The following is a 27988-nucleotide window of genomic DNA, read 5'->3' on the forward strand; positions in this document are numbered from 1 at the left end:
GGTCCCCCTCTCCTCAAGACAGGTGGGTCATCACAGGCTTCTGCAAGGCACCAGAGGGAGAAAACTCAGCTCACTGCCATGCCCATACCACCTTGAGCCACCTCTGCCACGCCAGGTGACAAAGCCAGCATGCTTACGGTCCCTTCCAGCTACTACTGCGTGGAGTGAGGACCTGCCCCATCCCACAGGCCATGCGGGCATTGGGAATTCAAAAAATTTACATCTTGTTTGGTCCCCCCATCCTGGGGCTTGCGACATCCCAGACCTCAGGGGGTGATGCCCATATATATATGTGCCTGCCCTCACCAGCCAGCGTGGTGAGACCAATGCTGAGAGCCTGGGGCTCCACCAGCTCGAGGGGAGGATGGGGAGAGGCAGGTCCCTCTGTGCACACCCAGGGAGTCAGGTCCCACGCGGAGCCCAGGTCAGCCACCCTCTCAGGTGGTTGGGTTCATACCGCAAAGAGCCGCTCCACTCTCCTGTTCTTTCCGTTGGGGTTTCTCTGTGTCAGGGAGCCACGATAAACCGAGTTGCGGTCAAAGGAGTCATCAAGACCTGTCGTGAAAGAAGACAGATGGGCAGCAGGTCCTCATCCACCTTGCTAGAGGTTTCAGTTACCTACCAAGCCATTTGGGTTTTGTTATCCCCTGGTTACTGTGGTTTTGGATGCATGATTGCACTTCTCTCTCCACGAGGGTGGTGGGAAGCCCTTTGACAACAGGGAGGCAAAAGCTGCTGCTACTTGTGTTTTCCAGAGCACCGTGTGAGCTGGGTCAGCCTGCCAGTGGTCAACTGCCAAGACCTCTGTTCTGGAAACCTCCATGGTACAACAAAAGCCTAGGCTGTGAGGATCTCTCACCTCCAAAGGCTTCGACCCTGTCTTGAACTACTAAGTGATCTCTCCTTCTCTGCCATCAACCTCCACCAGCTGCACCTTTGCGGGCCCAGCTTTGCAAGTAATTGACCTATGGGGAGGGTGGTCAGGAGACCGAGTCGCCCCATCACCCAGCCCAGGCAGAGGGGATTAGGCTCGCCTGGTGACGTCCGTCCTGATCGTACATCCCTCTATCTCCTCGTGGAGCTGACGTGTCCCCTGGGCTGCCTTTATCTGCCTGCCCTTCACAGGAAGGAGAGTAGATGAACCCTCCTTAGCACAAGGAGAAGGGACCTTTCCACCTGCCTGCCTCAGCTTGGCAAAAGGGACTGTTAATTGACTGCACACAGAGGGGAAACACGATTCCTTGTCTGCATTAAATGATCTTTCCCCTCTTCCTTCCCTTCATCTTCCATTTTCTGGAAGGAGAGTTATTCTTTCTGCCTGTCAGCTTATGAAGCAAGATAAGAGAGAAATAGAAAAGTAATTTCCTAATGGGTCTTACTGATACCGGTCAGGATGAAACTTTTCCAGTGATTGCCCCCTGACACACAAGCTACTGTGCCAAGTTTCAGGTCACCATCTATTTTGAAGCACTCCCAAGCTGCCATTTGTGATAGCTTGGATGTGGAAGGCCTCTTGCTTCCCACCAGAGACCAGCGGCTGAGGTAGGCAGCCACCAGGGCCAAGGATACCTTCCCCAAGATGACCAAGCAAGGAAGAAATTGCTATCAGAAGAGATGATGGTCTTAGGCAAGACTTTGTGGTCTAACACCCAATGGGATGTCACAAATGAAGTAATGCAGATGTCTCCCGGATCTCTGGGGTGGCAGAAGGCAGAGAAATTCCTGGTTTTTGGAGGACTGAGCCAACTCAGCCTGACCTCCGCTCTCCCATCACTGTCCCCTATCCTGCCAGCTGCCTCCTGCTTTCTAAGTTATCCACCACAGAAGGGGTTTCCCCTGCGGGTGACCTAAGAGGAGGGCATGAGCATAGGGAAGGGGAACCCCCAATGCAGATACACAACTGGATGCAGAGAGAGAGGACTGAGCATCCCTCAAATCCCAGCCCATCCACCCACATGTCCCCACCTCCCGTGGGCAGAGCCGCGGTCCTTACTGGTGATTTCGATGGGACTGTTGAACTTCCTCCTGAACCCTTGCAATCCGGGCATCACCTGCAAGAGAAGGGGAGCAGCCTGCTGTGGGGAAGGGGATGGGAGGCCAGAGGTCCCCTCGGGGACCACCACTTCAAAAGCAGCTCCCTGGAGACCCTGGTCGTCCCCAGGTTTAATGCTGTGCCACACGCACACTGGGAAGGTGCACTAGCCAGCACAGTTAAAATATATACTCACTTTGACGTCATCCAAAGACTCCCCTGGACTGCTGCTGGTGGGAGCAGGAGAGTAGAGGCAGGCAGCCTGCGGGCAGAGGAAAGGCAGAGGATTCTCTGGGGGTGCAAAGGAGGCAGACGACTTGGTCGGCCTTTCTTTGCATTTTCACCTCTTTTGTTTAGCCTGGGCTGATCCTAAGGTGAGCAGAAGAGGCAGTGCGCTGCCACGGTAGCAACTCTGCCTGATGGACTGTGATTATAAAAATCAGTATGGGAACACAGGAATCCAGGCTGTGGTGCATGCGGCAGCCCTGTGTGCCCTTCTGGCAGCCCTGGGGAGAGCACTAGTCCCTAAATAAGAAATCCTCCTTCGATGCTTGTGAGGAATCAGCATTGTCCCCCATCCTCAGTGAGATCACTGCTCATGGAGCCTTGGGGCAGAGTACCAGGCAGCAGGGAGGGAGCTCAGGGAGCCCTTCGCAGCGCCCAGGGACAGCAGCAACAACCTGGGGGTGCACATGCATCTCGGGGCTGGGACCTCTCATACCACCTATCTCCATGCTCACCTGCCCAGTCGACTTCTTCCTTGCTTTTTCCACCGACTTCACTGTCAGCCCTGCGGCGGACAGAGCCGCAATTCGAGATTCGATGTCTGAGATCTTTAGAGGGAGGAAAAAAAAACCATACAGATGGAGGCCGAAGGAGCCACCACCGGCTTTGTTTGCCATCACTAGCCAGGGGTCTGGGCAAAGCAGCTCTCACAGCCAAGCCCTCACCTCGCTCTCTGCCTGTTGCACCTGAGCAGCTGCCGAGGCCACTTTGTCCTCCAGCTCCGATAGCTCTGAGTCAGTAGTGCCGCTGTGCTGAGCCCCCTCCTCAAGCTCCTTCAGGGTCTTCTCAAGCCGGTAGGTCTTCCCAGCGGTCAGGTACACCTGAAACATAAGAAACACACTGCTGAATTAATCTCCCTTGAGTTCTTCTTTCCTGGTGTGACTACAGCCCCAGATGCAAACAGCTCCTGACACAATTTTATGACTCGTGCCCTTGTGGCCAAGAAGGCCAATGGCATCCTGGGGTGTATCAGGAAGGCTGTGACCAGCAGGTCGAGAGAGAGGTCATCCTCCCCCTCTGCTCTGCCCTGGTGAGGCCCCATCTGGAGCACTGGGTCCAGTTCTGGGCTCCCCAGTTCAAGAAGGACAGGGAACTGCTGGAGAGGGTACAGCAGAGGGCTACAAAGATGATGAGGGGCCTGGAGCATCTCTCTTATGAGGAGAGGCTGAGGGACTTGGGTCTTTTTAGTCTGGAGGAGACTGAGGGGGGATCTGATCAACGCCTATAAATACTTAAAGGGTGGGTGTCAAGAGGATGGGGCCGGTCTTTTTTCAGTGGTGGCCAGGGATAGGACAAGAGGAAATGGGCACAAACTTGAACATAAGAAGTTCCACCTAAACATGAGGAGGAACTTCTTTCCTGTGAGGGTGGCAGAGCCCTGGAAGAGGCTGCCCAGGGAGGTGGTGGAGTCTCCTTCTCTGGAGACATTCCAAACCCAATTGGACAAGTTCCTGTGCAACCTGCTCTGGGTGGACCTGCTTTGTCAGGGGGATTGGACTTGAAGACCTCCGGAGGTTCCTTCCAACCCCATGTGATTCCGTGATTCTGTGACTGCTGCTTTGCCTTGCAGCACTGACAGTACCAATCGGCTCTGGCAGGGCTTTTCATCTCATTTCCTCCTTTCCCCAGGCTTTTCGAGAGCAATTACCGATGGGCTGAAGTGGTAAAAGGCTCAATGGGAACACAGAAAGGACCAAAACTTGGTGACCTACTTGAGCAGCATCAGCATCTTCATGCTGCGCGCTCAGAGGGGAGAAAGGTACCTGCAAACAAGCGCAGGCTGCCATGTCCCATGGTGGGAAGGAGCAAGCCGGGAAGGAGACTGGCTGGCTCTCCAAATCTGCTCAGTCTGTGCCGCTGAGTTTCCTGGGTGCAGGGTTCAGGATCTGGGAGTTTGGCCCTGGGCAGTTAACCAACCTGACCCCTGCAAAAGGCAGCTTTGCCGGAGTGCTGACTGGGGATGCATAGTACCTACAGGAAGCAACATGTTACCTTTGCCGCCTAGATAAGAAGGGTAAAAGGATCTACACCAATATAACCACTGATTTTACTGTCACTTGCCTCCTCCTGGGATACTACAAGGATGTGAGTCCAAGCAAGGCAATTTAGGATGTTGGTATGCAACCACATAAAGTGACCAGATGGGTTGTGGCTACCGTTTCGCTGAATGACCCCCAAATCTTGGTACTACTAAAGCAATTCCTGCTCCTCTGGTCCTCACCACTTTTCCTGGGCTGGCTATTGCAGCAACTGCCTGGCACGAGCCCCCTGCATGCAGCGAAGTACTGAGCATCTACCCAAATCACCTCCCATAGCTCCCACACACCCTGAGGCTGTAACCGATTACAAACCAAAGGTGCTATCTGTCAAGCCACTCAACCTGTGTCGTCACAGGCACACAATTTGTTGTTGGGCCATCAAACTCTCCCAGTGCCCCCCCCGGGGCTGGTGGCATCCCTCAGAGAGCAGAGCAGGGAGCCAGCCATGACTCAGCCCGGCCCCCAAAGGATCTACCCACTGCCTTGCACCGCTGACGACAGAAGCACTGAAGCCTGAAGTTCACATCCTTCCCAGCCCCACGCCCTCTCCTGGGAGAGGGGTAACCTCAAAACCTTCACCCAGCCACCCCTCTCCCCCCTGGGATGCTGCATTTGGCCAGAAACCAGCCAGGTGGTACAGTTTCTGAGCACACTCTGCTCCCAGCAGCTCCCTGCTTTTGTGTATAAGCTTTCCCTGATGAGCTATGAGCCACAGAGTGTGCTATAAAACCCTGCTCCCCATCACAGGACGTTTCTGACAGCGAAACCCAACCACCCAGATGGAGATGTGACTCTTTGCCCCAGCTTTGAACTGTTTCTTTGCAGCTTGGTAAATGGCACTGCGGATGCCATCCATTTCCCATGGGGAATCGATTCACACAGGTTTACAGCAGCTAAAAAAATCATCGGTGCTTCACACAGTCACAGAAACCCAGCAGAGGATTATGCTCTAGACGTAAACTTATCACCTACATGAGCCCGTCAGCCCCAGGCACGAGTCAGCCTTAGCAGACAGATAGGTCACGTTACCCTTGTTCATAAAAGCCTTGATGAGAAGCAGTGCGGAAGAGAAGTGGGAAAAAAGCTTTTCCTGCAGCTGGAGCCCAGGACTGCTGAAGTCCAGCAAAGCAACGTTACAGCAAGCTGGGGACTGCGCTTGTTCCCTTTCCCTGGCACTCACCCAGGGGGAACCAGGGACCAGGGCAAGGGAAGCCACAAGACAGAGCATCCACACTTGCTGCTGTGCCATTTCCCTTGTAAGACAGCCCTGGCCACCGCCGGACAAGATCAGACTCTTTAATCCCTCTGTGGTGCCCATCCCTTTAATGCTGAACTACCCACTAACAAGAAATTTTGGGGGGTGGTGGTGGTGGTGTTCCTCTGTATTCCCACCCCCCTGATTCCCTCCCTGCTTGCAGAAAGCTCTCGTGAACCTTACGTTTTCTTCAAGCTCACGGTACGCTTCGGCCACCTCTTTCCTGTCTCCCAGGCTGGGAAGCTGCCCTTCGGGGAGGGCGCAGCCACTGTTGCACTGGCTCTCTCCGTGCAACGACTCACACACTGCTTTCTCCGTGGCGTTTATGGCTGTCAGTACTTTGGCCGTGATTTCGCTCAAAGCCTTAGCTGATGACCTCTGCAAATGCCCAGCACAGCCAAAGCGGAGGGTGGGAGCCGGGGGGAAAAAAAAATAAGGACGTTATTTTAATGTGGTGTACAAAACAGCGCGAGTCGGGGGCAAAAGGGGCATCAGACCTTCAGAAGCTGGAAAAAGATGGAGAAGCAATAATTAAAGGGCTTACGCTGTTCCTGAAGGGCTCTCCACTGGAGATGGATGCGTGGCTAAAGCAGAGCTTTGATCTCAGCCCGTGCTTTCTGGAGGATGGCTGTGACAAAAGAAGTCATCTCAAAAGGCTTGGAAAAGAAGTTATCAAGGGATGCGTTGCTCGCTGGAAGCAGTGCCACCAGAGCTGTCTGACAGTAGCAGCACCTGGCCACCTGAAGGCCACTCAGTTACTCAGCAGTTAAGGTCTAATTGCAGCATATTGCTTTACACTTCAGCAGGCCTGATGCAAATAACTCTTTAAGTTTGTGGCAAAAAAAAAAAAATCCAGCCCATAAAATTATTGTATTGCCACACTGCCAGAACTTGGGACTAATGTCCCCTTCCCACCCCAATGAGCACTGATGGCAATAACGCTCCTACGTGCTGCCTTTTGCTTGATAAGGCACTAAGCACATGTTAAAATAGACTCAAGAAACTCATCATCTCTCTCTCAACTGATAATTCCCTAGAAACCAAGGAGATAGGTGTGATATATGCACTGGCGACAAAGACAAACAGTTGTGTTTACGACTGCACGTATTTCCAGGCAAGCCATCCTGCAGAGAACCAGCTAACTCAGTCCAGCTGATATTTTTATCATTTTATGGTGCCTTCATGGTACAGCAGAGGTTTTTTTTTCGCATTTTCCATTTGGAGCATGTGCTTTCATCGCCATGTTCCCCAGTTAGAAGACTTCCTCCTGAGAGGAGAGGAGACTCGCATGAAAACAAACTCAGAATCGTGCAAAATCCAATTCGGGATCTGGTGCAAGTATAAGGAAAGTTGCTGTTAAAAAAATCCACGCTGACACTACAGCCTTTAACCAAGGCTGGTCCATCTACAGATCACTGCAGGCATTTCTAACTCAATACTGCAAGAAGGTATTGGACACTTTTGAGTGTTACCGCAACGCAAAAAGCTAAATTTTGCTTCACTTCTCAGATTGGGTTTTGCTTGGGTTTGGTTTTGAGCTGTTGCAACCCAACTGGGTCTCTCTTTGCTCAGGAGCTGTCGTATAGCTCCCGTGTTACCTGCCTGCATGACCCCACTGAGAGACAACCACCATGCCTGTATCCTCCCTGTTTTAGTCATAGAAAGTAGCAAATCTAGAGAATCTAGGCTTAATTTTATGAGAATCAAGCAGCTCATGCTGACACCCCACTAACATCTCTTCGTTCCTCAATGCAGGTCATGGTTTGAGCCTTTCTACTGCAGGTGAGGCACAGGGATTGAGTCACCTTGGCTTGGAGAGTTACCAGTTATCATCCACGCTGCAATTAGCTGGGAATGGTTACGAAGAAGATGCTCATCATTCAACCCATGAGGAGTAGTTCAGCCTGGCTGTGGCAATCATCTAAAAGCAGCTTTTGGGAAAAAGCAGGCAGTAAAGTAGGCTTTTGGTAAGGATGCAGCACACCGCTGACCCAGAGACAGTAAGAGCACAGCAAATGGTACAAAAACCCCTGAGGGAAACTGGTCCTGGGAACAGTTAATTGCTCTAATCCTGCGATTTTACATAGAGCCGTGGAGACTCATCCCTGAGACAGGCTCACTTAAACGTGTACACGCAGCCACGCTCTCCAAGCCCAGCAGCAGCTGGGTTTTGCCTTGCGAGGCTGAGGAGCAAAAGCGCATTAAGGAGAGACCTCGTGGCACCATGGAAGTCTCCACAGCCTTGGATGAAAGGAAGTCTGCAGAAGAGGAGAGGGGCAGCGCCGCCCCCCGCTCGCTCCCTTCTCCATGCTTGCCAGCGATGGATGTGTCAGCAGACCCACACGTACCTCATCCACTGCCACGGCAGAAGGGAGGGGGATGAACAAATAAGCCATTAGAGTCCCAAAAAGGAACGCTTGGGACCAGTGCCTCTGTCAGCTCTCGCTCTCCAGCCAGGGAAGTGACTGCCCTGCAAGGCTGCACACAAACGAACGCCCTGCCATGGGGATACGTTGAGGAAAAGCAGATCTCCAAAACGCACCCAGCAGGCAGGGGGATAAATCAGAGCTGTGCCGAGCCACGGGGGTGAGGGACTCTCTGGGGTGATGGGAATGCTGTGATCCCTCCTCCTCTCCCTGACCCATGTCTCCGCGGATCACCCGCCGCTGAGCAGGGGACAGGAGCCAGCACAGTGCTCTAAGTAAAGGAGATGTTGAACTAGCAGAGTGAAGGCAGGACCAGGGATTTTGGGAGTCCCTTGCCTAGCACAGGAGCACTAACAAGTCTGAAGAGACATTTTGGGTTGTAACAGGTGCCTGACAAAGGCTGCCAGTACTAAATCATCACCGAGCTCTTCTCCCACCCCAGAACTCTCCTCCCTGTAATGACATGCAGATCCTGAGACAACTCTTCTAAGCAGATGTGCCTCTCCCTGACAGGCCTGCAAGACCTTTAAGAGACTTTACTTTTGACTCTTGGATGAGACTAGGAGAGCCTACAAGGACAGAGGTCCAGGTCCAACACTCTGGGACTTCCCCATCCCTTGACACCCCATTTAAGCAGGCAGCTGAGCCAGACAGCCCTGGGAGGCATCAAGGTGGAGGTGTTGGACAGAACAGGAGATGCATTATCACAGTGTAAGCTATAAGCCACTGAGAGCAGAAGGAACTGCAGATGGAGATAAGAACAGTATGGGTGGAAGGACACAGATTACCTTTCGAGCATCTCTGGCCACGTCATCACTGGAGCAACTTATCTCTGGTTTCTTCACTCTCTTTTCTTCACGATCCTCTTCTTCAGAAGAGACTTCTTTGTCACTGATGTTGCTGGCTAACTCCTCCAGCTTCCTCTTCAACTCCTCCTCCTCGACATCAGGATCAAGTTGGGACTCTGGGGCTGGAGACTGAAGGAGCAGAAGAAGGGAATTGTGTAAGAGTCCCCTGGGGTGGACAATGGGGTATGGGGTCCAGAGACAGTCACCAAGACTGGCCAGTGGAGGAGCTTAAGAAGTGCTCCACAGATGGACTTTGCAAAGGGGACTTTGAGACCTCTCTCTGCACCCATTTTTACAAGGGGAGGTCAGACCACCCAGGGAAGCAGCAGAGCCCAGTGAACTTGCACTCCAGCTCCATGCCAAGGATTACAAACTCTTGGTCTAAATTATCTCCCACCCATTTTCTTGTTTTTCTTTGGGAGAAATTGCCTTTTCCCCTCCTTAAAAAGACGTGCATGGGGAATCTGGGGCCAAAAATCACCATACTTTCATTAAGAACCACGCTGCTCTAAGAGCAGAGATCACAGCAACCCAAAGACATGGTCCACCTAGCTAAGGGAAGCAGCCACATGAACCTCAGCTCCCTGAGGTAGCTTTCAGAGCGTCTAGGTAATCTTACTTGTGATAAGAAAGCACACAGCACATTTTCCTGTAGGATAGATGGCATATTTCCTCCTGGCCCTGTTATTAGGTGCAATTCATGTTACCTGGAGAAGCATCCTTTAAACTCCCAGGCGCTGGAAGGGATCTCCAGCAGTTACCGAACTCACTGTCCCTTGCGTTAAGACAGGAATACAATTACCTGTGTCATACCTGATGGGTTTTCGTCTAAGCTGTTCTTCACAACCTTGAACAACGGCACCTGAAGCAGGCAATCTTTCTCCCAGGCAACCTATTCCTGGGCTCTGCTATCCTTTCTGCTGGAAAGCGCTGCTTAATAGTTAACCTCAGCCTGTCCCACAGCAGTTTAGACCCCTTGCCTCTACTCTGATCTGCCCTAGACATAGAAATAAAGCATGGGAACCTGCAACGTGCTCATCTCCTACCCCCTTGGTCAGATTTACTGACATACACACTGAATAATTACAAACACGGCCGTGCCCGTTAACGAATTTTAGAAAAAAGAAGAAACTGCATTGTTTCATCTGTGCCTAGGGTACTTCTCCGTAATTATCATTGTCCATTCTCCCGAGCCGTCAGCTGCCAGAGCAGCTCATGCTGGTGGGTTCACACGAAGGAAAAGAAGGGTACCTAGTCTAAAATTAGAAACCCCAAATCAACATTAAGCGATCTAAGTATTCACAGATTCTACATCGCTGCCCAGCTCTAATTTAATTTAGTTGTTTTCTTTCAAGCTTGATGAAGTGGTAAGACAAGGGCAGCTCAGAAGAAATACGGAAATCCTTCTAGACTCAGATCTTATAGTCACAATAACCAGGTTGCTTTCCCATATGTGCTAATTGATTCTCTTTAACAATTTCAAATGAGCCATCACAGCTCTGCCGATGTACCAACACCTACTTAACAATACTCCTGAAATTAGCCTTCCATAAAAAATTAAATTGAAACCCAGTTTTCCTTGTGCAGAAGGGGCAAGGAAGGCACTAGCTTGCACGAGGGCCCATAGGCACAGGTTAAATTTGCTCCTGTTTCTGTCCTGCTATGCAATGTTCTCTAAAGCTCTCCATCACCTGAAACTATAGAATAGCCTCCAAGGCCAAAACAGAGGATTGAACAAGAGTCTTTTTGTCTATCTGGCTTTCTCCCCACAATGCCAGCTGTTTCAGAACATTGATGACAAGGGGAAGGGACCGTCACAGCCCATGCTCTCTCCCTGCAGAGAGAGATTCCCTGGCTTTGCCTGGTTACCTCATTAGACTGCACCAGGATTTTTTCCTCCAAGCGGTTCAGCATGCGTTCGATTGCAGACATACGTTTGCTGAGCTCATGAATCTGGAGATAAGGAGAGAGAAAGAGAAAAGGAGTAGAGAACAGACCAGCCACTGCTGCCAGGGCAGTGAGAAAACAGTGCAACCAGCAGAAGAAAGCAAGCAGCAAGACACCGCCACCATGGGCCGAGTTAAAAGACATTAAAAATAACGTCTTAGAAAATGGCCCTGGGTACCCTGAAGAGCTCCAGGAGGTGCACAGCCTCTCCTCGAACCTGGAAAACTCAAAGCAATGCTGAATACTCAGCACACCGCAATTCTCACCAAAGCAGCATCGGTAGCTTTGATACAGTGAACATAAAACCACATCACCGGCTCCGTTGTGTCACTTGTGCAGACGAAAGCATCAGGCTGTAACAAAGCCATCCACCTTGCCATCATTCACATGCTGCCCCACATTCAAGTCAACAGCAGTGTTCTCTTCCTACTAACATGTTTTTCAAGCAGCTACTGCCCCATCACCACCCTGCTAATACAGTGCTGGAAAGGAAGAAGGTAAGAATTTGCCATGAAAAATTCCAGAATAGAAAAAGTAAAATTGAAGGTTTTCTGCAACGCGCTTCAACCTTTTCTGACTTCTACATGCATTGATTTACCAAGATGCTTGGCCCTCCTATCTCACTCACTCACTCTTCCAAGTAGAGAAAAAGAGGCGGGAAGGAAAAAGGGAAGGGAAGGAAAAAGGGAAGGGAAGGAAAAAGGGAAGGGAAGGAAAAAGGGAAGGGAAGGAAAAAGGGAAGGGAAGGAAAAAGGGAAGGGAAGGAAAAAGGGAAGGGAAGGAAAAAGGGAAGGGAAGGAAAAAGGGAAGGGAAGGAAAAAGGGAAGGGAAGGGAAGGAAAAAGGGAAGGGAAGGAAAAAGGGAAGGGAAGATCAAAGAGAAGTTGCTCAAGCGACAAGAAAAACTTTTGTGGTTAAATCACTGAAAACATAAAAGGAAGCTTTTTTTTTTCTTCTTTTAGAAATTGTCATTTTGCTTTCTTATTTTTTAAAAAAAGTCTTTCTCCTTTGATCCAAACAAACAAAACACAAATGATGAGAAATATCGCCCATTTTATACAGACAAAACACTGCCTCCTACATCACTCCGTTCTGAGTGGCTGCCTCCCATTCAAAGGGGAATGAGCAGCAAATGCAGCAAGTAAATGCACTAACAAAGAGATGTGAGGGCTTGGCTTTGTTTTTATAGCCTTTCCATCCTCTCACTTAGTTTTCGTGCTTCCTAGTGTTCAATTAATTAGATCCTCACAACGGCTTGGAGAGATTGCATCTGCTTAAGGGAAGATGAATATAAAAACCTGACACTCCGGAGAGCGGAGCGCTGTAATTACCGTCCCGAGCTCAATGCATCTTTAAGCAGCATTAAACCCGTAGGCAGGAAGCAATCCAATCCATCTCTAAGTGGTTTCTCCGTACGGTTTAAGGCCTGACTGTTGCATCGCTCCTGGTGACAATGAGAAGTCTGTGATGGGCCATCAGCTTCAGAGGAAGAGACGGTGATGAACAGAGCTCTCGGCACCACTATGCCACCGTAATACAGAGGTTCAGAGAGGTGAGAGCATAATGCATGGTTTGCTGTTGACAGGCTACATGGGTAGGAGGCAAGGACCTTGCTTTAGTTCTCCTTCCCGAGCAAGGCTGGTTTTAAAGCACGGTGGTCACCCCATTAGGGCTCATCCTCATCAGGGGCTGGATTGCCCTGCGCTGCTCTCTGCAAGATAAAGGCTAGCAAATGCTGCCGTGTATTAAAACATTCAAAGCAAAGAAACTTAAAGCACAGCCCATAAGGAGGACATCATTTAGGGCAAACTATCACTTGCTGCTGGGGAGGGAAGACAGGTTACTCTAGCAGAGGTGCTGCCTCCAGTCTCCCAAATACCCAAGACCTCCAACAGAAGCTTTACATAAAGAGGAGCCACATGGCATCAAAGCTTCAGGAATCCAGGACCACTGAGCTCCCTTGGGGTATAGCAGATGGGCTTTTGGGGAGAAACTTGGTAAATTGATGCTATTCTTTGTGGCTTGGCCCTGTTCCTACCTGACTTCTAAAGACCTAAAGGCAAAGACCTGTACAGTTACCAACTCAGGGCCTCTTTTCACGTCTCATCAAGTTTAAGAGCTTTTTTTAAGAGCGCTTTTTTTTTTTCTAGCACCTTCAGCTCCTGGAGTCACAGGGCAAGGGAACAGCCCTCTGCTTTTGTTACTGAAAAAGTTAATTTTCTTGTGTTTGGGACTGAACACAGTATTCTTTCCAGAATTAAAGCAAAAGCAATTTTCAGATCAAACATATTTTGGCAAACTTGCACCTAAGGCAGTTTTAGGAAAGAGGGTTAAAGTGATGCAGGGCAAAGAGCTGAGCTCTCCAACTCTTGAAGCTTCCAGATGCCAACAAGGTGTCTACCAGGAAAACATTGCTTTTGTTGCCAGGCTATAGGATTCAATACAGGGTTAATAAATGCGTTTCTGGACCCTACACCCCACAGGCCAACACCCTGAATCGCCAGAGGGCACAGCCTCTCAGAAGTGCAGCACCAGGGTAACCAGTTGTATTTGGCCATCCTCTCTGTGCCCTGGGATGTCCCATGACGGGCTGGGATGCCCCAGAAGCCCTGATGATGGTTACATGACGTACCCTGGAAATGCCTATAAGCTGCTCAAGAGGCACCACTTTGCTGCTCAGGACAATGCAGCCCGCTGCTCTCTGTCCCAAATCCCCCCCAGCCTGTCTCTTCCCTCGTGCCAGTCTCAGCCCCTCCATCTCCTCCAACCTCAGGATGAGAGGACGGACACCGGCCTCTTGTGAAACTATTCCAGCCCTGCCAATGCAATAGAGCTGGCTAGCACCAAAGCTTGGGCGTTCTTGCCTTCTCTCTTCTTTGGGCTTGTATCTGGCCTCTCCTTGGCCAACAGCGGCAGTGATGCACGCCTGCATTGTTCTGAAGTTAATGGTCCAGCAGAGAGCCGGGTCTTTGCCTGCTAGTTGAGGAGAAGGCTCTGTGGGAGCGTGGTTGCTAGCTGTAAACCCATCAGCAGCACAAAGGGCAGGAAGGATGAAGAGCTATTTAAGCTAATGAACAATGCTGGCGTAAGAGCAAATGGGGTTAAATTGGGAGTGAGAAGATGTCTTGTAACCATTAGGGTGACAAGGCTCCACAGCAGCCTTCATACTGGTGTGATGGAGCAAACCACAAAGCATGCCAGACTGCCCTGAAGCGAGACCTTGCCTGGCTGATGAAGGAAGTAATCTGAAGCACTGGTACGAATTTTGCCCCGTTTCCCCCCTGCAAAGCATGGTGCACATTTCGTGCCTAATGTACCATGGCCTCATTAAGGATAACCAGTCCAGGGTCCTTCCGTTTACCACTGACCGAAAAAGGAATGGCATTTACTAATTAAAACATGTTCCAAGAGGAGTAAAAGGCAAAGGAAAGGTTTCCCTACACAGGCACGTGAAGTGTGGTGCTGAGGGATGGTTGTGGTTATAGATTCCCCCACTGATTACCCAAAGGGGTCCAGGATATGCAAAATTAGCAGCTGTAAGCAGAAACAAGCAGCAGGCTCTCCCTGTGTCTCTGTGGAGTCAAACATCACCGCACATTTTGCAGCTTAAGAGGTCTGAGGGGTGCTTTTTACCATTCCCACCACCCACCACTTGCAAAGGTGGCATCAGGAACTGCAGGTCCTTGTTCGACAATTAAAACACAAGCTTGCGGCCTTTTTGACACCCTTCTCTAGACTGTTCCCCCTATTATCATCGTTCAGGAGAGAAACAAGACAGGTCGTCTCGACCCAGTAGTACTGGGGCAGGAACACTGCACGCTGCAAAGGGAGAAAAGGATCTCGATGTTTATTAAATATCCCTCTCCAAACCTTTGTCTGATCATAAAGCACCAGCACATTTGATTGAAGAAAGCCTTTTTGGGGACACAGGAAACCATGGGTAACTCACATTAATAAGGACAGGCTGGGAAGCAGTGAAGGCAGGCTTGTCACTGCGACAGCAGCGTGGGTAGAGTAAAGCACCAGAGCCTGATTTTCTCTTTGCCACAGGCGTAAACGCAGAAGGGCTGGAAGAAGGACCTGGGAGAAGCAGCGCAAAGACCCAGAGTACTTCTGCATCATCCTAATGGTGCAGAGAAAAGTCTATTCTTCCTCAGCTGAATAAATGACAGAGCCTTAAACGCACCTTCCCGGGTCTCAGCCCTGCTCCCATTTCACAACCACTTTGGCAGGTCCCTCACAACACGGAGGACAGGACATGGCCTGGGCATTCATCTTGCTGGTCCTACACAACCGTGATGTGACACCTAGATGAGCCACCTAGTAGGTCATCCCACAGGCCCACTGTAGTGCTCTGGCAATGCAAAATGGCTACACCCTCAGCTTCTTCAGTTCCTGAGCTGAAGAGGAAGAGGGGTCTTGAGCCCACAGGGACCTGATATCCACACTTGGATCACTCTTGGATCTGCACATGGGAAGCATGGGCACCAAACCACCCCTGCACAGAAAGGGCAATGATTGCGTGGATACCTAGGGCACACCAGCTTTTCTGCTTGTGCTCGACATCCATCCTGGCTGGGAAACTGACTACTGTGGTTGCACCCCAGTTTGCCATCACTGCTTCTCTTCTCCTCTGAACCAGATGGCACCATCCTGCACCTCACAGGTAACAAGCATCATTTATGGCAAGAGAGGCTTGGCCACGGACTTGGTCTCAAAAGATGTTTAACAGCTGTTTGGTACCTGATTCCCGGAGTGGCTGACGTTATCCTGCGAGGAGGCTCTGCTCCGGCGTTTTGTGTGATGGGGCGGGCAGGCAGGGAACTGGGCTCCCTTCACATCCTCATCAGAGGTGTCCATATCTGCCGAGTACCGGCACTGGGGCTGCTCGTTCCAGGGGCTGCCTTTGGAGAGAGAAGGCTTCAGCGCAAAGGCACAAGACATTCATACCCTTGAATTCCTTCCTGGACATTGGACCTTAAGACAAGCAAACAATGAGGCATTCTTCAAATCACATTTCCTATCCTTTGGCAGGAGATGCTCCTGCAAGACAGACCAAGGTTAAGGACGGCTGTGCTGGGCCATGCTGCAGCTCCATCCACTGTGGCTGCACAGCACCTAGCTCAGCAGGGTCCCACACAGTGCTGCTGAGATAAGGGTGGCCCCAAGGAGCGTTGTCGGGGCTCTCACATGCCCCAAACAGCCAGGCCACTCACCAAAACCTGCTATTGCCTTCCCAGTTTTGTTGGAGCCCTTTCATGAATTCACCTTTGATGAATTGTCCGGGTGCTGGAATATGTTTAGCTCACCTAGAGAGGTACCATTCTAGTACGGAGCATTTAAAAGAGCAGAAAGTCTCCTTTTTAAAGGAGAATTTCAAATGAGAAAAAAAAAAACAAAAAACCAAACCACCAAACAATGAGAGAAAATGGAATTAACAAGCCAGAGGGTCCTGGTGCTCTGTTGCCCCACAGGGGCTCAGAGTGGGAATTTAAACAGCGCACAGTAAGGTTTACCCAGCGTTTCCTAGTGCCCTGAAAGTGCAACCAAGCAGTCGGGGACCCAGAAGGATATATTCTACAGCTGCACTTGCACAAGCCAGTGTCCAACCCTGCTGGCTCTGCTATCACAGCAGGAAAAACAGTAGTAGTAAAAGGCAAATTCTGCACCCTCATTTGCTAGGATGTTTATAGACTCACAAAACTACGGACCCTGTAGCTACTTAGCAATCCCCAGCGCCTGCCTCCAGTTCTCAACCAGTCTCACTCCAGGTCAAGTCCCCTTAAAACTGTAAGCTTTCTGCACCCACACCATCCTTTGGCAAGGAGTTCAACTGATCTGTTACTGCTTGTAGGAGGAAACCCATCCTGTTGTTTCTAGTAGCGTCGTTTGGTTGTATCTAGTTTCTACCCTGACCTCTAGATATGAAAAGGATGCACATCTTAAGAGCAACCCCTCTGGCTTTGAGAAATTAGTTTGTTGGGAACAAGACCAGGCCATTACAAACAACTGTCTCCAGCCGATTCCTTCATGAGAAAAACCCCACACTTTCGCAGATGAGTATTTTGTCTTGGCACTCAAGCTTTTTAGTGGCTTTGAGGTTGTTCAAAAAAATATAGACATGATCATATTGGTCCAAGTCTTGCAGCCAGTTCTCCTGAGATACAAGAGGAGCCTGACCAGAGACACCTACCAGGTTTTGCATTTCTTTCTAGGCTTCTTCTCCGTGAATTGACGGTAAGCCGAACCTCTGTGCTGAAGTGCTGCTCCGGAGGGCTCACGCCTGGTCCCTGTTCCTGCAAGATGTGGTGGAAGACCAGATCTGCCTCTGTAATCCTGGACTCCTTCTGGGAGGCACCTTCAGCTGAGTTGGGGAAATCTGGGAAGGACTGAGAGACAAGGATTGCTGCTGAGCGGCTGCCCACAGGGTCTCCCTGTCTCTCCTGACCTTCACTAATAGCTTCTAGCTTTATGCTCCAATACATGCACGGATTGACCTTTTGTAATGACAATTTCCGATAATCCATTTTAAAGCCCAATTTATCTTGCCGATGAACCCTTAGCAATACTTCACATCACTACCAGGGGGCACTGTTAATTTTTACAAGAACTCAGAGCAGCGTCCCTTCAGCTAAGCTACAAAAAGCTCTAGTCTTTTAAAACACCATACCCTTTGGCTTATTCAAACAACGCCCACCTCCTGCCCCTCGAATAATCTGCAACTGATAAATCTAATTTGGATGATTGTGGCAGAGGCCAGCCCTCCCTAGACTCGTGCTGAATTCTGTTGCATAAAGATGAGCTTAGATAAAAAGGAATGAATCTACTTGTTCGCTCAAAATTCTTATCAATTTACATGGAATGGCACGTATTGTTTTTGGCTTTTTTTTTTTTCCCAAAGCCTTTGCTACACATCTCAGACAGCCTAGTTCTACCCAGGGGTAGGGTTTAAAGTTTAAAACTGCTTCCTTTTTTTTTTTTTTTTTTTTTTTTTTTAAAGCAAAATTTCAACAGGAAAGGCAAACAGAAGCAGCCCAAAAAGCTTGATCTGAAGCATCTCAGGCTGAAAGCCTTTTAGCTCCTCAGAGCTGAAAGCTGGGAATGGCAGTCCCCAAGGCCTTGCTGGGATCATGGGGAGCAGCTCACCGCAGTTGATGGTGCTAGAGCTGCCTGTGGGTCCTGCCCCTGGTCAGGGGCTCCAAACACTAAGACACATATAGTCTCCTATATATAAATAACCAGTATTCATGCAGTTTTTGTTCCTTCCCACATTCTCCCCTCTGACTGATGGTGACCCCCACCCTGCAGGTGCCAACCCTGCAGTCACACTGGCTCTGCAGGATTCATCTTCTCAATTGGGGAAGGGTGGTGCGTCCCCAGTGCCACCGCATGGCAAAACCAGCCCCAAACTGGATGGGATGTTGTGAGAGAAGTCTGGTTTAATTTTGTCCCTCGAGTACTGAACCTCCAAAAGCCTGCTGGGTATTAGGGTGTCCCAGAGCCTTGGGGCAACACAAGAAAACTGTTGTCTGCAGAGAGCCTCTTGATGTCTCATCTTACCACTCATCCTTGCTTCAGTCAGGTGTCCTACTTCTGACTCAGCCTGAGGCAGAGGACTCGAAATGGGAGAAGAGGTAGCAAGCGGGGTCATGGGGATCAAGGATCAGCACCATCACGTCTCAACACCAGCTGAAGGTGGAGGCAGCAGAGGTAGCAAGGAGGAAGAAAAGAGGAAAGGAACCCCCCAGCACCCTCCCAATACCTGGAAAGCATCCGGGCTGCTGGCTGCCGGAGAGAGCTGCATAGACGGGCGGCGAGACTGAGCAGAGTACTCTGAGTCCAGTTCAAAATCAAAGGGATGGACAGACAGCAGGCGCTTTGTCTTGCGCATCTTAGCGTAGGAAGTACAAGAAAGGAAAATTCACCATAAAACACGGTTGGCCTTGAAGAAAGGGGGAGAGAGGGTCCTTCTCTCCCTAGTTTGCCTGAGTCTGCACAGCCCAAAGCAAGGCTCCTGCTTTTTGCAGAGAGAATTTGTGTCCGATGTTGTCCCTGCTTGCAGGGAGCCAGGTATATAGGACAGTGTGTGCTTATGCTGGAGTCAAGGAAAAGTGGGTTCCAGATTTCCACAGTCTCTGGCTCAGAACTGTGGCTATGAGCAGTGAGAATTTCACTGAATTTCACTGAATTTTTAGAGTTGGAAGGGACCATAAAGATCATCTAGTCCAACTCCCCTGCTGAAGCAGGATTGCCCAGAGCATGAAGCTCTCTCCTGGTTTATAAAGGCACTATGGGAAAGCTGAGCCAGGTTACAGCTCAGAGAGAGATCCAGGAGGTGCTTTTGAGTACTGAGGCATCTCCCTATCTTCAGAGAAAGGATGCTGTGGGCAGATCTCCCCAGATATTTGGGAGGCCATTCTTGGGGCAGGAGCAGCTTGTACAAGGCTCTACGACTTCAGAAGCAGATCAAAATGAGTTACCAAGTGTGCAAAATGCAGCACATGCCCGTAGCCGCAGCCTGAGATGGTATGTATGTATGTAACAGCACGTATGTAGCTATACCAGCATTTCAAACACACCGGCAGGTTTCACACATGCTTCAAGAATAAATACACTTTTCCCATCAGGCTTCTTAATCTGCATTTCAATCTGTACACATCGTCCCAGAAAAAAAACCCCAGGAGATAAAAATCAATGAACTCAGCTGTGCTTTGCTATTCTACCAGGTATCTCTTCTTCTAGTAAAAAAAAAACTGGTGGGTTCTCTCATCCGGGTAGGTGCTGGGACATTTATATTAATTAGGGACTTCCATACTCTCAGGAGTGCATCTTTTATTCCAGAGGGCAAGTATCTTTGATTTTACTGGCTTGGTTGTTTCTATGCAAACTGGGAGAGGGGCTTGTCTCAGAGAAGGAAAACAGAGAGAAAGGCCCCATTTTGAACATGACACAGAAAGCCACCCCCATCACCAGCACCGCCACCACTACCCACGGCTGGCCAGCAGCAGCTGAGGGCACAAAGTGAGGCAGAAGGGAACACCCTACAAAACGCTTACTCTGCTGTAGCACTCTGCTTCAGCTCCACAAAGGACGTCATCTTTGTCATCGCTGTCATCCCCAATGCCACCACTGGTGAGGAGCTGGCATTCACCTGGAGGGGAGACAATGGCACGCTGTGTATGGGCAGCTCCTGCACCGCAATCCTGCAGGAGGTAAGTCCCCACCACGGTGGTCACCCCAGTGCACCTGTAGGTGAGGCCATCCTTCTTATATGGAGTGAAAAGGGCCTCCCCACGTTTTTTTTTTTTCTTTTTGGTTTTTTTTTGGCACACCACACCACGGCCATTAGGTTGCACAAGTAAAGCAAAGGGGACAAAGGATGGGAAACGGATGGGAACATCTTAAGGTAGCCTCAGTGCTGCAGCTGGCAAGCAGCGAGCACAGTCTAAGGTCTGTAGAGTAGAAGCTCTTTGGGGTGCAGTTCCCAGGCGTCACTGGAAACACCCACTCTTAGCACTTGATCTTGCAAAAGCTTGGCTGGCCTCTCATCGCTTCCCCTTCCAGCTGTTCACCACCACAGATGTCAAAGTCACCGCAGGAAGATGAAGGACACCTGCACCACAGAGAGCACCCCGAGGTCCACCTGGGTGACTCCAGTGTCTGAAGGCACTACAGCTCAGCCCAAGATGGTTCTGCCTCCACTACTCACAGCTGCCCTCAGCCAGTTCCGCTATCTATCAGTGACCCATTCCTTTCTGGGTCCCTGTCTCTGTGCCCAGATCACTGTCAAGCCCAGCAGTACACTGGGAACAGCACAAATGCCAGACTGAGTCCAAAGTCAAAATTAGGTAGAGCAAACCCTTCCTGCAAGGGCTCCTAAGGAAAGCAACCTGAAGTCCCAAATTAAGCAGGTCCTGAAGAATATGGCCAGCTTTAAGTGTATGATGTAGGTGCATTGAGATGACGAGTACTTGCAAGCTTCAAGTTTAGCATGTAACTAAGGGTCCTGTTGTATCTGAGTCTACCTTTGGAGACCCCAGGTGTAGCACAGTGTACGAGATGAGCACTACAGTCCACCTCCACCACAGTGCCGAGATGTCCTCCCTGGTCCAGCCATACCAAACTGTGCTGGAGTGCCCATAGCCAGAGGGTGTGAAGACATTGGAAACCTCTCTTGAACTGTAAGCCACATGCTGCAATTCTTTTTTACTTACTGTTAATGTCTGGCAGGCTGTAAACTCTATCATGAAGACCTAAATGAAAAGAAAAACAGTGGGAAAAATAAGCAAGCACATTTTCTCCAGGTACCTTGCAGAGAACAAGCCTCAGAGCTATGGTTAACTGGAATTCTCATTCTCTAGCTATCACAAGACACAATCATCAAAAAGGCTCTTTAGAGAGAACAAAACAGGCACTTGGAGACAGGACTTGACTTTTAAAAGTCAAAGAGCTTATTGCCACCGCTTGATGCAGCACACCTGGGAGGGCAGCAGCAGGGGAAGGCACAGCCAATGGCAGATGGCCGCGCTAAATGCAACGGTCTCATGTAATTCTGCTGTACCTCCTGCAACCAGAGATATGTCCCAGGAGGAGATGCTTGCTTGCTCAAGGGTCAAGCCAATTCACTGGTGTTAATGAAGTAATAACAACAAAATCACCTCTTTCTGAAAAAGACATCAGCTTCTCAATTTAAAGAAACCTAAAGCACTGTTATCCTCACGCTTGGTTTGTTTTTTTTGTTTTTTTTTTTTTTTCTCAGATTGTCCTTTCTGCGTGGTCTGATGCACTTTCAGATTGAACACAACATAAATTGTCTCTCAGCCCATTAATTTTTATAGTCAGTGCGACTACTCTCTATGCTCTTTCTGATATTTCTGCCATGAGTGGTCTGGATAAAAGAATGATTGGGTCAGCTGAATCAGCTCATGTCTATGATATTTGCGCAAACATTTCTGTGGCTCGTCAAGACAGGAATAAAATCCACACTGGTTTTCAGAAGCAATAGGCAAAGCAGTGCAGGAGCTGTACGAGTGCCAACTAGCAACTACTCAATAAATAATACTATATTAACGGCTTTCAGTATATATTTATGCGCTGTTGGACCAATCTCAGAAACACCGAAGATCCATAAACTCTGAAGAACATAGCTATGATGACAGCTAACTTGCTAATTTTGGTACAGTTTTGTCAGTGCCAGAGCATCATCAGATTGGCTATAAAAATCATTAGATCATGGGAAAAAAATGAGTGCTGGCTTTATCCAGGCAGCTGGATGTTTTGGACCTGCAGGTTAAACTTGGGTTAATTTCACAAGCTCTCCCTTGTGATGAAAAGAGCTAAAAGAATCACAGAACCTCAGAATCACATGAGGTTGGAAGGGACCTCTGGAGATCATCAAGTCCAACCCCCCTGCCAAAGCAGGTCCACCCAGAGCAGGTTGCACAGGAACTTGTCCAATTGGGTTTGGAATGTCTCCAGAGAAGGAGACTCCACCATCTCCCTGGGCAGCCTGTTCCAGGGCTCTGCCACCCTCACAGGAAAGAAGTTCCTCCTCGTGTTTAGGTGAAACTTCTTACATTCAAGTTTGTGCCCATTTCCTCTTGTCCTGTCCCTGGCCACCACTGAAAAAAGACTGGCCCCATCCTCTTGACACCCACCCTTTAAGTATTTATAGGTGTTGATCAGATCCTCCCTCAGCCTTCTCTTCTCCAGACTAAAAAGACCCAAGTCCCTCAGCCTCTCCTCATAAGAGAGATGCTCCAGGCCCCTCATCATCTTTGTAGCCCTCTGCTGTACCCTCTCCAGCAGTTGCTTGTCCTTCAAAAAGAAAGAAAAACAAGAGCTGTAGCTCTTACATACTTATGAACTGCAGGACACGAGACTTTTAAAACTAAGCACAAGACATTCTCAAGTCTGTGCTAAAACCTTAAACCTTAACAGAGGAAAAAAAAATCCACAGCAGAAAAAAAATTCCAAAGCTCTGCTGCTCCCAGTATGAACACGCTGCTTCAAACCTCTGCTTCCTCCCCAAAATGTTTTGCACAATCTCAAAACCACATGGCACTCAGAGCGGCATCGACGCCGATGTTCCTCCCTTGGTGCACATCCCAAGATGGTGCTGCACGGACACCCCATGCACAGCGGGGCAGGAGAAGCCCTGGTGCTCCTCCTCACCTAGAAACGCGGAGTTCACCCCCTGCCCAGGCTGCAGCCTGCCGTAGAGGGACTGCAGCACTTTGGCGCTTCCAAACCTCTTGAAACGGGACCGCACGTGCTCGTAGTACCACTCCAGGGAACCGATCTTCACGATCCTGCCCAAAGAGAGGATGCACATCCAGGTGAGCCAGCCCAGCCACGCTCATGGGGTCCCGACCCTCACCCAGAAACCGTCTCCAACAAAAACACAGCCTTTTTTCTAACCAGCATAACTGGTTTCTAGCCAGCATAAAGAGATGCTGAGTTGGGGCGACTCTTCTTGAGCCTCAGCCCCAAGGCTCACCTTGCCCCTCACCCTCCATCACAGCAGTGTTACCTGGAGAGTCGGCAGGGATCGCAGACCCAGCCTTGCTCCTTCTTGTTGTAGCGGCTGCAGTTCTTGCAGGTGTAGAAGTGGCAATCCAAGCACTGCCGCTTGCTGTTCAGCAGGAACTTGAAGGGCTGGAGGCAGTGGACGCAGTGGGTTTCGTTGAGGTGGGACTGATTCGTCAGAAACTCTCTCTTGCTGCTCTCCTGGTCGATCTTGCATTTCAGCTCCCTGCAGAAAACATCCCAAAACACAGAAACTTGGTTTTGTTAGCGTTTCACTGCAAACTCTCACGTGGCAAACCCCATCACACCTCCATCATTTCAGGAACAATTTTCCAGGGAAGATGCAGAGTCCCGCAGCTTGTGGAAACAGCTGTAGGGCAAAGCTAACAAATAACATATCACAAGTTAAATGAGCTGAGCAAAGAAGGCGGCTCCAGATTCAGGGCAGGTTTGCTGTGCATTAGGATCTGCCACTGTTAAAGTTAAGATTAGATTTGGTTGTGTCAACACCTGTCCCATTTGCTTCAACAGGGTAATAATCATAAATCCCAGGAACCTCAGGAGAGCGACTCCTGAAGTCTCATCTGCATCCCAACACGATCTCTGAGCCTGAAGTCCATCTGGGAATTAAAAGCTTTCTAGAATTCTCAGTTTTAAAAAAGCAATCAGAGTGAAAAGGATTAAAAAGGGTTTTGATCTAGCCCTTCAGTGCTAAATTCAGCACAGAATTGTATTAAGGACAGAAGGGATGTGCAATGGGGCTGTTCAAAGGACAGCAGCTGGAGGAAATGCTCATGACAGTCCTGTGAAAACGAGACCAACATGAGTGCTTTCCAAGAGCACCTTCTTGTGGTGGTCGATCACTTCAGGCTTTCTTTGCTATCCAGACCTGGCTGTTGGAGCAGGTCCCCACACGGGAAGGTGCCTGTGTGAGGCCAAACCCCGAGTGACAGCCATGGAGAGCCAAAAAGCCTGCCGAGCTGGTGGGGGCCTGCTGACCTACCCGAAGGCTTTCTATTTGTTCCCCATGCCACACATTATTACGGAATCACAGAATCACATGGGGTTGGAAGGGACCTCTGAAGGTCATCAAGTCCAATCCCCCTGCCAAAGCAGGTCCACCCAGAACAGGTTGCACAGGAACGTGTCCAGGTGGGTTTGGAATGTCTCCAGAGAAGGAGACTCCACCATCTCCCTGGGCAGCCTGTTCCAGGGCTCTGCCACCCTCAAAGTAAAGAAATTCCTCCTCATGTTTAGGTGGAACTTCTTACATTCAAGTTTGTGCCCATTTCCTCTTGTCCTGTCACTGGGCACCACTGACACACTACCTCAGGTATGTTTGCCTTTGGGGCTATGGCTAAGCAGCAATGTTTGACTTGTAGGGAAGGTCCTAGGAGGCTGTTTTCTGTCTGGGCAGTGTTAGGAAGCTACATTTTCCACAGCAGAAGTCAACCTGGGCCAAAAAAATCTCAAGTGATCATGTTTGGAGGCTGCTTCAGGAACACAGAGTGGATCACAAGGTTTCTGGTGATGCTCCTGGTGCCCCCCAGCCACCAGGGAGACGGACTGACGCCAGGGTGACTGCAGGAGGAGCCTTGCTGGCGTGGCAGCGCGGTGCAGGGACGCCCATGGGAGCAGTGATGTGGCTGGTGGTGGGAACGACGTGAATATAAATCTAGCTAATCTCTGTTTAACCAAATCAGTGTACACATTAGGGATCAGCTCTTGGTTTTTTTTCCTCCGGTGGGAGACTTTTCTTGCCAGCTCACTGCCAGCACACCAGGCTGCATTCGCTCTTACACTGGAGTGACACCAACTTGCATCAACTGAGGATCTCAGACGTGGTAAAATCAGTATGAAGAGTGAACTGGGCAGCTAGGTTTTATATTCAGCTATTCAACCATCCTAGCAGTGTTTCTAATGACCTAGTACGAATGTTCAGCAGTAAATTTATATGTGGCTACTAAAACCAAACCTCCAAAGAGAAAACCCTTGGGTTGGGCTCAGTGCTCCCTTTCCGCTCCTGTGCTAAGGCTGTTTCCAGCAGGATCTGATCTTTCACTGGACTGCTTTTTCTGGTTGCCAGAGAGCAGTTGGATTCCTTCACCTCCCCTCCCTCACCCACGAGACCTGCTGAAGGAAGGACAAGTCTCAGACAAACCAGTTTAAAACCCGCAGGAACCACATGCCTCTTGTCTCCTCCTGCCAGCAGGAGCACAAGCCCCAGCCCTTTCCCTGCTCTGCTCACGGCAGAATAAATCAATGGTGGTAGGATGCCAAACTGCAGTGGGCTTGGTCCAGCTGAGCTCCAGGAGAGATGCAGGGAGCCGTACGGGGTTGCTGGCATGGATATTTATGGAAGGAAGCAGGGAGAGCCCCCATAAAGTGGCCATTATTTAAGGCCTCAGGCAAAGCATTACCCTCGCATGGCTGTGCAGTTTCTGGCCAGCTGAAGCCTTTGTCCATTGTTGGGGAACAGCTTCTGCCAAAAAGAAAATGCAGCAGAAAGAGAAGAAAAAGATCAAGGCAGGGAGGGGGGGGAACATTTCTTCAAGGCTTGCAGGTTGAGACAAGCCCAGTGAATAGAAAAGCAAATGAATAGAAAAGCAAATGAGGGTGGTCAGAGCATAGGGTGGACGGCTGCAGGGTCTCCCGTAACTTCACATCATGTCCCAGCTTGTTACAGGCAGAAAAGGCTCACATAGCTCCGTGTCCGGCGTGCAGGAGCGTGGCAGGTTTTCCCAGACTGGTGGTCTGGTCTGTGCCAGGTATTACAGAAACACCCAATGTACGGCCTTAACTGAGCCTGCGGAGAGAGGCAATCAAGCCTCAGCCCACATATCATGCTCTGCCCTTGATACTCGGGCGGTTACAGGCAGCTCTCTGCAAAGCAGGATTAAACAACAATTTTTTTTAAAAAAAACAACCAACCATGGCTGCTGGGACAGAGGGAAAGCTCCTTAGGGAGAGAGCAGCTGGGGGTAGAAGCACCCTGAAACTTTCCCCCTATCTTGCACCTCCCATACCATGGCATTCAATCTGGGAGCCTCCTGAGCACCACAGTGGACCCAGACAAGCCAGTCTGGCGCCAAGGCCAAGTAGGTAAAGAATTCACCTCACCCACTGCTTTGCTGCAGGGCACAGCAATGTGGGTCGCCACCTCCCTCCTCCAGGCAGAGCTCAGATCCATCACAAGGGAGGCATTCACCCTTTCCGGGGTGATAATTTTTTTAAACACCCTTCTGATCTCCATCCTGCACTTCAGAGGTACCAGAAGAGGAAGGCAGTAGTTGATGATAGTGAATTATCTCTGCCTCCCACACAGGCTGGTTTTCTTAAGCAAAAAAAAAAAAAATAATCAGGAGGTTCAAAAATATATGACTGAGAGCTTCTCATGACTAATGGTGTAAATGGAGACGGTCCCACGCAGCCTTGCATGGATGCCCATGACGGCAAGCTTTTGGGGGATGCTTCGACAACTCAGATGTAGATATTCCAAATGAAGGACAACTCTCACCCCTCACCTTCCCTTTGGATCTGATAGAGGAATCAATGAGCTCCTGGTCCCCGGGCATCACCGTGCCATCGGCACCAGCCCTGGCTCACACAATTCAGAGGAAGAAGGGTATGAGGGCTCAGTGGGAGCGCAGCACTGTCCATCCCCGGCCTGGGGGCACGGGCCATTCCCTTGGAATAATATTGAGAACTCGGCCAGACTCTGAACAGGGACGCTGCAGCTCCTTGATATAAAGTTAAGAAATTATTAAGTTCAACATCTGACTTAGTTAATGAACAAGGCCTAAACCCCATGATTTCTCATGCTCAAAATTTAGCCTAATCCCACTGAACAGATTTTAAACAGCACTTTTGTCAAATGCCTTGTTAATAAGAACTTGGAAGTTACATCCATATGCTGCTCCAGTGATTTTCAACCTTTTCCCAATCTGTGGCCCCCTAAAACTTTCCCAGGATGTCACAGCCCCCTGTATAACATATTTAAGGCTACTACAGTAGGTTTACTACTCCTCGCAGTTATTTTTGCAGGATCCTTCAGGAGTCTGTGGACTTCCAGGACACACGGAATCACTGAGCACCCTTCCTGTCCTAAATGCACAAGAACCATCACGTGAGACAAAAGCAAGGGAGCCAAATCCCATCCTTTGCTCCTAGGTGAGGTCTCTCCATGAGAGCCACGCCAGCGTAAAGCCCCACAGAGGCATTTCCTGAACAGGGGCCAGACATTTGTCTCCACAAACCATTGTGGTGACACCGATCTGCATCACTGCCAACGGCATGGTGCCAGTTTGCACCTTTGCAGCCCCGATGCGTCACCTTCCTGCCGATAACGTAATCTATTAACCGCTGTGTTTGAGTTTCACACCCGGGTTCCTGGCTGTTCCTCCCTGCCCGCACCCTCAACGCGCCGCTTTATTCCTACAACCCATACGAAGCAGGACCCGCGGGGATCCACTGCTGCGGCTTGCTTACACCCAACCTCGCGGACCAGAGAGATACTCACTCCAGCCGTTCCTCCTCTTTTTTCCGCAGGTCAAAGTCCCGTTGAACGACTTCCCAAACGTGCTTGGCCTCCTCGTCGGTTAGCTTGGAGAGGTCCAGCTTCCTCCCCAT

At 49.9% G+C, this 27988-nt stretch overlaps 1 protein-coding gene across 1 annotated transcript; it reads right to left on the reverse strand.

Annotated features, from left to right (window-relative positions):
• Positions 1-13: 13 nt before the first annotated feature.
• MLPH (melanophilin) lies at positions 14-27988 on the reverse strand. Its single transcript, XM_074146081.1, has 17 exons — positions 27879-27988; positions 23364-23585; positions 23006-23142; positions 21046-21084; positions 19888-19982; positions 18594-18722; positions 17025-17220; positions 15575-15735; positions 10755-10838; positions 8826-9014; positions 5795-5989; positions 2983-3138; positions 2773-2865; positions 2229-2294; positions 1994-2051; positions 458-555; positions 14-40 (listed from the first exon to the last, which is right to left on the reverse strand). Exons 1-17 carry the CDS (start codon positions 27986-27988, stop codon positions 14-16), a joined length of 2055 nt encoding a protein of 684 aa, XP_074002182.1.

Source organism: Numenius arquata, chromosome 3, assembly GCF_964106895.1.
Source record: "Numenius arquata chromosome 3, bNumArq3.hap1.1, whole genome shotgun sequence".
Classification (NCBI taxonomy): Eukaryota; Metazoa; Chordata; class Aves; order Charadriiformes; family Scolopacidae; genus Numenius; species Numenius arquata.